General features: G+C 54.0%; 1 protein-coding gene across 1 annotated transcript in view; it reads right to left on the minus strand.

The window, feature by feature from the left end:
• Window positions 1-1710: 1710 nt before the first annotated feature.
• Window positions 1711-12437, minus strand: part of TTLL8 (tubulin tyrosine ligase like 8) — a 42206-nt gene continuing 31479 nt past the window's right edge. Inside the window, 7 exon segments of the mRNA XM_089921604.1 lie at window positions 1711-1776; window positions 1813-2009; window positions 2012-2130; window positions 2132-2442; window positions 2915-3350; window positions 5348-5591; window positions 6725-6873. Coding sequence (XP_089777730.1) covers window positions 1711-1776; window positions 1813-2009; window positions 2012-2130; window positions 2132-2442; window positions 2915-3350; window positions 5348-5591; window positions 6725-6873 — 1522 coding nt within the window.

Below are 12437 nucleotides of genomic sequence, written 5' to 3' on the forward strand. Positions count from 1 at the left end.
GCAAGTCAGCTCCAGGAACGTTCAAGGCTGGAATGTATGAGCCACAGCAATGCTCCTAGAAGAAGAGGGCTTCACGACTTCAGGGTAAGGCCGCAAGCCATAGAAATGACCAACTGTCGAGGGAAAGCCTGACCTATCGGAGTTTATTAAAAGTAAGGTGGCTTTACATCCAAAGACACCATAAAGGTGTGAAAAGGCAGATCACAAAGTGGGACACAGTGTTGCCACACAAATCAACTGAAAAAGGAGGAGAATCCAGAACAGATGGCCGTCACCCCTTCAAATCAGCAGAAAAGATGCGCAGTTCTAAGGACGATCAGACAAAAGACGTGCTTTTCAGGACAGGAGCCCTAATTGGCCAACGCATGTCTGAATATAGGCCATTTTATTAGTAAACAGGAAAATGCAAACGAGTGCCATCACTCCCTCCAGAGGCAAACGAGATGCCCTGTCAACACCAAGTATTGGCACAATGGGAGCGATGGCCGCAGTGTGGCCACGGTGTGACCACGGTCACAGTGCAGTCCCTCTGGCCACGCCTGCAGTGCCCAGTGCACCAGGTCTAATACCCGCCCCCCGCCACTGCCAAGTTCACGTCCGCTTGGAACCTGTGAATGTGACCTTATTTGCAGATGTAATCAAGGTAAGGTTAGGTCATACTAGAGGAGGGTGGGACCCGATCCAACAACTGGTGTCCTTTTAAGAGGGAAATCTGGACACAGTGACACACTGAAGGAACACCGTGTGAAGCAGGGCAGAGACTGGAGTAACTCGTCTGTAAGCCAAGGAACACCGAGGACTGCCAGGGGTTGTCAGAAGCTGGAAGGGACAGGAAGTTTCTTCCCTACAGGCTCTGAGAGCCGACGCCTTGGTTTTGGACTTCTGGCCTTCAGAAAAAATGTCTGCGGTTTAAGCCACCAAGTTTGCAGTACTTTGTTACAGTAGCTAATACACCTATTTAGGTAGAAGCTGTGTGCGCCCTGGGGACACTCACTCCTAGGAAGATGCCTGGGGAAAGTTGCACAGTGCATTACAGAGAAAACCTAGAAATTGCCCCCATGGAGAGGCAAGTCGCTAAGCAGTAGGGCTGACAGACCTTGGTGCCAGATTGGACATGGGGTGAGGATGGCGGGCTGGACTGGAGGTGGCCCCCAAGGGCCCTGCCAGCTCTGAAAGCACACGCTCATCGTGCCCGGAGCTGGCGACTCTGGGGGGCGGCCCGCACACGTGCTGATGCAACAGACATGTACTGAGCACCTGCTATGTGCCGGGCATGGCCGCAGGTGCAGGGGTGCACCAAGAGCCCAGCCCCTGAGAGCTTACAATCCATGGGGACAGACAGACAGACCGGCAAAGAGGCTGTTAGTGCCAGGGAGACAGACAGACACACACACACACTGGGAACCCGGGCGGGGGTGGGCACAGCAGGTGCAGGTGTCCTGGTGAGTTCAGGGAGACAGGTGCACCCGGGGCAGAGCAGGTGGGGACGTGGCCCTGGCTGGTGTCACTCTCTTGGCCACTGCTGGGTGCCAGACCGCGCCAGTGGGGCTACTCCATACCTGTCTGCCTGTGCCCGGAGGCCAAGCCCAGGCCAGGCTCCCGGGCCACGTGTGGCCCGCTCCATCAGAAGCTTCAGAAAACAGCGCGAGGGCCCAGTGATTGCCGGCCCCCTCCTGTCTGCGGCACTTGGCGCCTATGCAAACCTCAAACTCAACGCCCCATTGGCACCACACCCCACAGGGGAGACAGACGGAGGCTGTTACCCACCTGGTCCTGCTGCAGGACCCCCACTATCCCGACACTGGCCGGGACCAGGATGAGGCCAGGGTGCCCCGAACCCTGCTCTGAGCTCAGGCTGGACCAGAGGCCCCGGCCTGCCCTGGAGGACGCAGAGCAGGTAGCCCCAAGCAGACCCAGGGCTCAGACGGACACGAGAACGGCACTGTTACCTGATGGTCTGGGCAGCTGAAACTGAGCGCTCTCCACTGTCTTCACGCTCGGAAGAAGGGACGCAGTGGGTGCACATTTAATAAGTTTGGATCCAAGTGTTTGTCTGATTCGGCCCTGGCAAGAGCAGAGCTCAGGGCCTTATTGTCTAGGTGCTGAAAGGTACAGGTGGGGGTCTCTATCTTCCCCAAACTCCCTGTGGCCGCACTTTACTTTAGCACTTCTCTCCGCCAGCCTCTTTTAGAGCACAGGCAAGGTGCAAGGAAGTACCTTTTCGTCTTTCAGTTTCAAGTCTTGCTGGAGAGCCATTCGTGGTGGTCCCGGAGCCAGGTGTGGCATGGCCGGGGGGCACCTCTCCCTTGGTGGATGAATGTCCAAGAGCGGAGATGCAAAGTCAAAGTTGGAGATGGGCGGCATCTGCTTCTTGGCTTTCCACACACCCACCCCTTCCACGAAGAGGTCGGACCCCGGGAAGGGGGGCAGCTCCACTGCAGGCTGGGGAGGGAAGGATGAGGTGAGGGGTGCTGGCTGGCCCTTTCCTGGCCTGCCGGTCAGGCGTAAGGCCTCAGGGAGAAGCCCCGGCCACACTTCCCGACGGCTGGGCTGCCCACTGGGTCCCCCCACCAGGGGCGCCAGGTTGCAGGGTTTTGCTGCCTGGCCTGCAGGAGGGCTCCTTGGGGGAGCAGGCCCCTGGAAAGACCCCTGAAGGAAGGCTGGATCTTCACCCCAGGAGGACGGAGGACACTGCAGGTCGGAAAAGGAACAGCCTAGAGGGGCCTGGAGGCCACGGACATCCCGCCAGCCAAGCCAGAGGACCCCCTGCCAGGTGGCCACAGAGTTGGGGTTGGCTGAGGAGGAGAGATTGGAAAGCTGGATGGCAAAGGCCAGCTGGGTGAGACGCCCCCGGGGCGTGGGGAGGGGCCACCCCGAGGTGGCCGGCAGGAGAGGGACACCCCGCCCCCCTCACCTGTCTCCACAGCAGCTCGAAGTTGCCAACGTCGCAGTTTCGGTCGACCTTGCGGTCCACCACCACCTTGATGGTATCCTCCTGCACCTGCGCACAGAGCTGGGCCGTGACCGGCGTGGACGCATGCATGGTGGGGCTAGAGTTGATCTCGATCAGCCAGGGCTTGAAGTCGCACCCGAGGATGAAGTCGGCGCCGTACAGCTCGAAGCTGTTCTTCCGCGGGTCTACATGGTCCTGGGCCACCTTCATGGTGTTGGTGACGGCCCTCTTCATGGACGGGTAGATGACGCTGCCCCACACGGCCCCGCGGCCCCTCTTCTGCAGGTACTCCTGGAACTCGGTGCTGGTCCACATGTTGTGACCCGGCAGCAGGGGGCTCCGGTCCTCGTCGTTCTTCAGGTGCTTCTGGATGGAGTTGTTGCACAGGTGGATGGCGCTGCGAGGCAAGGCCGCCGTCAGGGTCGGGGGGCGGGTGCGCAGGCTCCTCTCCTCACAGCGGGCGCCCCGGGACCCCACCCTGAGGCCCCGCCCAGACCCCGCCCCGAGGCTCCGCCCCCGAGCCCCTGCCCCCAAGGGCCGTGACCCCCGCACAGCGCCGCTGCGGGAGGGGTTCTGACGGTTTCCCTGTTCTCCTAATCCTCCTAGGCAACCTCAGGACAGCCCTCCGGTCCCGCCTGGGACCACCGTGGGGTGGGGCGGGGAGGGCAGGGCAGAAGCCAGCCAGCCCGGGGCCACCAACTAGGGGCCTCCAGCAAGTACCACCCTCTGAGCCTGTTTCCCCACTTGTCCCTGGAGGAGAGCCAGAGCCCCCCAAGGCTAGAAGGATTCGCTAACTGAAAATTTCAATTAATTCGTTTATACGCTGGCATTGTTCTAAACAGGATTTAAATTGAATAGCATCTACTAGGAGATTATAAAATACGTGGGTCCTGTTCAAAGTCATTTTCATTTAAACGCGTCCTTGGGCCTGGGGATTTGCCATCTTGTTCTGGGTGGTGAGACCGCACCTGTGACCATGAGAGAGCTGTACTCCCGTAAGACAGTTGCAGGAAACAAGATACAGGCATACGGAAGAGTTTTGGAAGCTGCAAACAGTGCTGTTAGGGAGCCGACACAGTTCAGAAACAGTGTCAGAGAATCTCCTGTCAGCCTGGGGAGAGGGTTATGGTCCCGGAGGGAGAAATGGCTCAGAGAGGGTAAGAGACCTGCCAGACACTCAGCTCACAGCTTGGCAGGGCTGGGCCGGCTGGAAGGGGCTCCGTGGGCTTCTCACTGCCCAGTCAGCCCAGGACCCCCCCTCCAGGCCCTCCTGGCCTGGTGGGAACAAATGTGCTCCTTGAGCTGCCGGCCAGGACCACTTGTCCCAGCTGCCTGCTCCTGCCAGGTGTGACCCCAGGTGTCACCTGCCAGGTGTGACCCCAGGTGTGGTCACAGCCCCCAGCTTGAGCACAGTGAACCCCCTCAAGGTCTCTGTGAAGCAACTTTCAGTCCTCGTGATACTGACGGGCTCCCCTGTAGCCCCCGCCAAGATGCCTAGGCACACCCAGCTGGGCACCCCGCGTGTGGTCACAAAACAGAGCCACGGAGGCCCTCCATTTGGAAAGAGAGATAGCAGCTATTCTCTCAAGAGAATGGCACATTCCCAAGACTTCGCTGGTGGGCTCTCGTCCTGACACCCACCCGGCCTGCCCGCACTGGGACCCTGGTGGGGCTGGGTTCACCCACCCCAGGGCACCCACTCCTGCAGGTCTGAGCTGCTGCCCGGCACCCCCCGCACCCTGTATCGGGTACTGCTCGCATCGTCTTCACCCCTCCTAACCCCGCATCGCTGGGGTCATCCTCAGAGGACCCCTCAGGCCACCCTCACGTCCCACACGCTGCCTCGTCGGGGAGCCGCCCCCCACCTCCCCAGACACTCCAGCAGCTTCCCCGCCCGCAGGATCCCCATCCAGGGCTCTGGGTGCTCACAAAGCGAAGGCCCTGCAGGGTCTATTGCAGGATTTGAGGGGCTGTTCCCCAGGAGCCTCCCAAAGGAGCCCTACCTGTCCCCTCCCTCCACATGCTGAGGGGACTGAGAGAGCAAGCAGAGCTGCACCCCGAGCCCGGCCCGTGTGGTCAGCAGAGGGGCACGGCCGGCCACTCAGCCTTCCCAGCGAGGGGCAGTGGCACCCACCGCAGAGGGTGCCTGGTGCCCACGAGCACATGGCAGACGGTGCTTTCAGGATTTTCTGGAGAAGATGCACACCCCATGGGGGCGCAAGGCACTGGCTCTGATGGGCAGGGGGCCTGGGCCCGCCCCTTGCAGAGGGAGGTCGAGTAGCCTCCCCAGGCCCGAGCACGACACAGCACCCCACCGGGCACACGAGACCTGCCTCGCACTCCAGGTGCTGGTGGGAGCCCACCCTCGATGGCACCTAGCTGACCCCCACTGACCTGTCCAGATTGTCCAGGGAGAAGCGCTGCGTCGAAAAGCGCAGGTAGCTCTCCTTGTAGAACCAGATGGTCAGCGGGTTCCAGTCGGTGACCAGGAACCACTGCCGGATGTCAAACTTGGTGTCGTAGATGAGCAGCGGTGTCTCGATGTACTTCTGCACCACCCACTTGTTGCCCTTGGCGGGGGGTGGGTCTGTAGCCACCAGCTCCAGGATCTCCTCCACGTGGTTCAGGCACACTATGTCTGCAAGAGGCCACCGCTCAGCCCCCAGCCCCAGAACAACGCCTGCGGTCCTGTGCTGGGGGGCTGCGCGGGAAAAGCTCTGGCCTCACAAATTAATAAAGCTTTTTTAAAAATCACATAAAAAGTAACCACTTGGGCTTCCCAGGTGGCGCAGTGGTTGAGAGTCCGCCTGCTGATGCAGGGGACATGGGTTCGTGCCCCGGTCCAGGAGGGTCCCGCATGCCGCAGAGCGGCTGGGCCCGTGAGCCATGGCCACTGAGCCTGCGCGTCCGGAGCCTGTGCTCCGCAACGGGAGAGGCCACAACAGTGAGAGGCCCGCGTACTGCAAAAAAAAAAAAAAAAAGTAACCACTTATGAATTTACAGCAACAATAAAACCCCTCAAATAACTCAAGGGGCAAATAGAATATGCAAACAAAAGGTAAGGTCTATTTAGATACTCAGGAAAAAGAGAACATCATATAACATAAACAAGAGGATGCAGGGAAGGCTGTATTCTGAGGACATTTCCATAGCCTGAAAGCTTCTACTGTTGCACAAGGATGTTTGGGAATAAATAAGCTTAGCATTTAAGTCAGCACCAAGCGGGAACAGGAAAATTGAAAAAATGCAACCAAAAGTTGGTTCTTTGGAAACACTCATAAGATTGGAAAATCACCCTGAAATCCTGTTTTTAAATGAAGAACCCACAGTATTCACCATTAGGAATAAAGAAAAGGGCACAGTCACAGCCGTGACGCAAGGAGAAGTAGAAAACCGGCGTCCCGGGACAGAGCTCACAGGGCACTCAGGATGTGCCTGCAAGAGGCCAGTGCCTCTGGGGGTTTTATAACCACTCTGGGCCCAGGCTCCCACTGCTGCTGGATGCGGAGTCCTCGCTCCATTGCAGCAGCTGGCGAGCAAAGCAAATACAAAGAAGAAAACTACAGACAGTCTACCTGAAGACTAGAGACGGAACTTCCTAATTAATCCTAATTACTTAGCAAAACTTGGAACAGCAGCCACAAAGACCAGGGTCACTGGGACGCCCGCTCCCCGGGACCCGCGAGTCCTGAGCCCCCTAGGGAGCCTGGAGCCCAGCCCCACCGCCGCCATGGCTGGCTGTTCCCGCAGGGCGCCCAGCTTGGGACTCACCTCGGCCCCGGGACTTGGCCGCGGGCTTTACGATCCAGATGTTCCGAAGCCCGTCGATCTCCGTCTGAGGGTTCACAGAGGTGATTTTCTTCAGCAGAGCTTGGCACTGCGAAAAGTAATTTCTGGAATTGGAGATGAACGCCTCGCCGCTACAAAGCAAAATCCAGAAAGCCCGTGAGGCTCTGAGGGCGGTGCCCAGGTGCCAGCAGGTGGCCACCCGAGGAAAGGGCGAGGGGCAGGCTCAGAACATCCTCCTGCCCGCCCAACGGGTGCCCGGGAATGTGGCCTGTAGGGTGGTGGGGACCCCCGATTTGAGGACACCCCGGGGCGCTGTGCCTGGGCCCAGAAAAGGTGCCGGGACATGAAGGCCAGGGTCCTTGTGCCGGACCCACGTCAGGGTGGCCCTTGCAGGCCCATGTGGGAAAGCCGAGCTGCCCACGCCGGCAGCCCCCAGGGTCCTGCAGTTGACGCAGGCTGGATGCCAGCTTAGTGTCCCGTGGGCTTGACTGCCAGAGTGGCTGGTGGCCACACGGTCACGGCAGCCGTGGGGCCACCCCGGGAAGCCACCGTAACTTAAGGGAATAAGGGAGGCAGACGGCACAGCCGTCTGCGTGCGGTCAGAGCTCGATTGCTGGTGCGTCCCTGAAGCCTGGGACCAGGAGACCCAGCCCCGCCCGGGCCGCGTCGCAACCCCACGCGAGGGCGGACTGAAGCAGATGACACCGTGCCGGGCTCCGAGGCCACCTGCCACCACCTGCGGGGATGGCCCTGGCGTGGGGAGAAAGCCTTCTGGGACACGGACGTCTGTGCACAACGATGCACCCACCCTGCTGGGAAGGGGGGCAACAGGGGGGGAGAAGCGATGAGCGGGGTCCCCTATGGGGGGGAGAGGCCCCATACCGAGGAGCAGAGTTTGGGGCGTGAGAAAGCAGGAGCCCCCCTTGGTGCGGGGAACGTGGGTGACGGGTCAGACGGGGCCTCGCCCCCGGTTCTAACCGGACACACAGAAGGGGAGCCCCCGGAGCCCCAGGCCCACCTTGGTGGCGCACACGCTCTGCCTGACCCCAGGGAGAAGACAGGGCCTGGCGGAAGCAGGTGCGAGTCCCGAGCTGTCTGTGACCCCCCGCCCAGCAGCAGAGACCCGCCCGTGAGAAATGACGCAGGTCCCCGAGAGCCCGGCCTGGTGGCCAGGGGCAGAGCTGCCCAGGAGACCAGCAAATGCAATTTCGACTTGGGCTCAGGGAGAAGACAGGGGTTGATCTTCCCTCAGTGAAGGGTCCCCACTGTCTCCCCAGGGCGTCCAAGCCCTGGGGCTCGGAACAAGGCCTCCGCCCCTTGCAGCGGCATCCGGGCAGGATGGAGTCCCCTGTGAGTTTGTGCCTCACAATAGGAAAACTGTCGCTTCCCCCTGGGGGCAGAGGACAGACGGGAGGAGGCGGGACGCGAGCCTAAGGTGAAGGCCTGGCCAAGCTCCCCGTCCCAGACACCCTCGTAATCTCCAGAGAACAAGCACTGTCCCCCCAGATGCTGACGACAAGAAAGGGACACAGCACCTGCCCTTCTGGTCCTGACGACACGCACACCACGCGTGGGGACCCCGCGCGCCTCAACAAGGAAGGAACAGGGACAGACCGAGCTAACCGCCCTCTGGTTCCCTAACGAGCCCCCTAGCTCGGAAGGTGCCACCGCGGCCCTTGCGGGGTCTGCTGCTGCCACCCACTGGTTACACCTGGGACTTCGAGCCAAGGGCACAGCCCTGCTAGGAGAGCTGACCATTCTCGCACGGGTGCTCTCGTGCAGGTGCCACCAGGGTCCAGATGCAAACACTTCCAACCCCTCAAAATGCTGCCCTGGAGACCACGTCGGCCAGACCCCTCTGCCTCTGCCCTGTCCTCCCCGCCCCTGTGTGGACGCCTCCAGGCATTGAGCTTCACACCGGGGGCTCGTTCAGTCAACAGAACGACGTTGAGAGCCACGTGTGGTGTTGCAGGCATCAGCAGCAAGTTCTTCACACCGCTGGTGGTTTCCAGATTATGAATGAAGACCCTCTGCAGATGTGTTTTCATTTCTCTTGGACAAACGCCCCAAGCACGGCAGAGCTGGGTCGTAGGGTATGTACATGCCTCAATTTATACGAAATGCCTGAGGCTTTTCTAGACAGGCTACACCGATTTCCAGACACCCCCTTCCCCCTCCCCCCTTCCCCCTCCCCCCGCACCGCAGCAGATTTAGGCTCCGGGCGCTCCACATCTCCGCTGACCTTTCAGCCTTTCTTGTGGGTGTGCAGTGGTGTCTCTGTGGTTTTAATTCACCCTTGAATTATGAATTCAGTGATGCTAAGGGTCTCTTCATGTGCTGATTGGCCATTTGCTGTCTTCTTATGTGACATTTCCAATGGGATTGTTTCTCTTACTGATTTATGGGCGTCCTTTAAACATCCTAGATCCGAGACCTCTGTTGGATATACGTGTTGTAAATATGTTCCTCCAGTTCGTGGCTTGGCTTTTCATTCTCTTTGTAGTGTTTTTTGACAAACAGAGTTCTTAATGTCAATAAAGTACGATTTATCAACTTGTACATTATGATTAGTGCTCTTAGACAACTATTTAAGAAATTTTTTTTATTTTTTTGCGGTACGCAGGTCTCTCACCGTTGTGGCCTCTCCCGTTGCGGAGCACAGGCTCCGGACGCGCAGGCTCAGCGGCCATGGCTCACGGGCCCAGCCGCTCTGCGGCATGTGGGATCCCCCCGGACCGGGACACGAACCCATGTCCCCTGCAACGGCAGGCGGACTCTCAACTACTGGGCCACCAGGGAAGCCCTATTTAAGAAATCTTTGCCTTCCTTGTCGTCATGAAGATACACTCCAATGTTTTATTATTTTTTAAACTTTCACATATCACATGCCACATCTCATATTAATTATTGTGTATTTGTGAGTCAGGATTCAAGGTACACTTTCTTTTTATAAGGATACTAATGGCTCAAGCACCATTTAGTGGAGAGACTAACCCTTCCTCACTGAACTGCAGTGGCACCTTGATCATAAGTGCTCAGACATGTGAGGAGCTATGTCTAGACTCTCCAGTGACATCGGCCTATTTACCTACCTTATCCCAAAACCACACTGTCCTAATGATTGTAGATTTACAGTTTGTCTTCAAGTATGGAGCATACGTCTAATTTTGATCAAGATTGTCTTGGTTTTTCGTAAATCATTTATATTTCCAAATAAATTTCAGAGTCAGTTTGTCAGCTCCTCCCATCTCCCACACCAAAAAAAATCCCTGCATGGATTTTTTTGTTTTGTTTTGCGGTATGCGGGTCTCTCACTGTTGTGGCCTCTCCCGTCGCGGAGCACAGGCTCCGGACACGCAGGCTCAGCGGCCATGGCTCACGGGCCCAGCCACTCCGCGGCATGTGGGATCTTCCCGGACCGGGGCACGAACCCGTGTCCCTTGCATCTGCAGGAGGACTCTCAACCACTGCGCCACCAGAGAGCACCCTTGCATGGATTTTGATGGGGATTACAATGAATCTATAGATTAGTTTGGGAAAAACAAACATCTCTCTACCACTGAGTCTTCTAATTTATGAATGTGGTTTTATACACACAAACATACACACACATACTTATTGGGTCTTTAATTTCTCTGTATAATTTTATAATTTTCAGTTTAGGGTTTTCCTTGTATTTTGTTATATTTTTTCTGGATATTTGTAGGTTTTTGATGTTTTTGATGTGATTGTTATAGTACACAGAAATACAGTGGACTTTTGTATATTCACCTGGTACCTAGTGATCTTGCTAAACTGACTTAATTATGATACTTTCTTTATGATTGTTAAAATTTTCTATGTGCACAATTAGGTCATCAGTAAGTAAAGAGTTTTATGTCTTCCTTTCTGATTTTATGCCTTTTCTTTCTTTTTCTTGTACTATTAAACTCAACAGATTGTTCAGTCAATACTGACTAGACGTCATGATAATGGGAATTTTTGTTTCATTCTGATTTCTAGGGGAACACTTTCAGTTCATGACCATTAAGAAATATATTAGCTTTAGGATTTTTGTAGATAAACGTTATCAAATTAAGGAGGTTTCTTTCTTTTCCTAGTTTGCTAAAAACAACAACAAAACTTAACATGGACACATTGAATTCCATCAGTGTTTTGCATCTACTGAGATGCTCATACAGTGTTTCTTCTTTATTCTGTAAACACGATGAAATTTACCAATTTACTTTTTTTTCCAAAAATCTTATTGTGGTAAAATACACATAACATTAAATTTACTACCTTAAATAGTTTTAAGTGTACAGTTTAGTGGCATTAAATACACTCACGTTGTGCAAATATCACCACCATCATCTTGTAAACTGAAACTCTGTACCCATTAACTCCTGGCCCCTGGCAACCACCATTCTACTTTCTGTCTCTGTAATTTTGATGACTCTGAGTACCTCATATGAGTGGAATCATACATTATTTATCTTTTTGTGTCTTGCTTATTTCGCGCATTATAATGTTCTCAAGGTCCATCCACGTTGTAGCATTTGACAGAACTTCCTTCCTTTTAAGGTTGTAGAATATGGCACTGATCAACTTTTGGATGTTAGACCGACCTTGAGTCCCTGGAACTCAAGACTGGAAATGACGAAATAAAATTGTTTTCTACAATGACATATCCTGTATGTAGAAAATTCTAAGGAACACACACACACACACACACACACACACACTGCAAACTATTAGAACTAATAAATGAGTTCAGCAAAAATTCACAGTTACAAGATCAATATACAAAAATCAATTGCATTCTTATGTGCTACCAACAAAAATCCTAAAATTAAAATTAAGAAATTAATTCCATTCATAATAGTATTAAAAATAATAAAACATACAGGAATACATTTAGCAAGAGAAGTATAAATTTTGAACTCTGAAAACTATAAAACATTGTTGATACACATTTTAAAAGTCCTAAACAAGTGGAGAAGCATTCTATATCTATGGATTGGAAGACTCAGTATTATTAAAAACCAGAAAATACAACCCATAGAAACAGAAAAAGATTAGTGGCTGGAGAGGACTGGGGTTGTGAACAAAGAGTGACTGAAGATGGGAACAAGGGAATTTTATGGGGTGATGGACATGTCCTAATACTGGATTGTGGTTTTATACAACTTTGTGAATTTACTAAAAATCATTGAATTGTACATTTACAATTAATGGAGTCTATGGCATTCAAATTATAACTCAATAAATGTATATGGAAGAAGTGGAAACAATTGGATTCCTCCTGTATGATTACGAAGATTTATGGTGGCAAAGACTGTCCTGCTGTGAGTAGGCCAGTCTGTTTGCTGATCGAGGGGTTAGTTCCATTTCAGCTACATTAATGCTACTCTGATTTATGACAAGGCCGTACAGTGGGAAAAGAAATACTTTTCAATAAATTATAAGTCATTTCCAATATTCATATGGAAAAATACATCTTGATACCTACCTAGCCCCGTACACGAAAATCAACTCCAAAAGGGCATGTGTAAAAATATATGAAAGGTAAAATAATGAATATTTTAGAAGAAAACATAGGAGTATAAATTCATGACTTGGAAACAGCAGGGACTCTTTGAATAGTATTATAAAACATCAATCGTGAAGAGAAACTAAGATAATTGGACTCTATTATGATTCCACTCTATCAAAA

This window comes from Delphinapterus leucas, chromosome 11 (assembly GCF_059928025.1).
Source record: "Delphinapterus leucas isolate spDelLeu-1000000601 "Yukka" chromosome 11, BTC_Dleu_Yukka2, whole genome shotgun sequence".
Taxonomy (NCBI): Eukaryota; Metazoa; Chordata; class Mammalia; order Artiodactyla; family Monodontidae; genus Delphinapterus; species Delphinapterus leucas.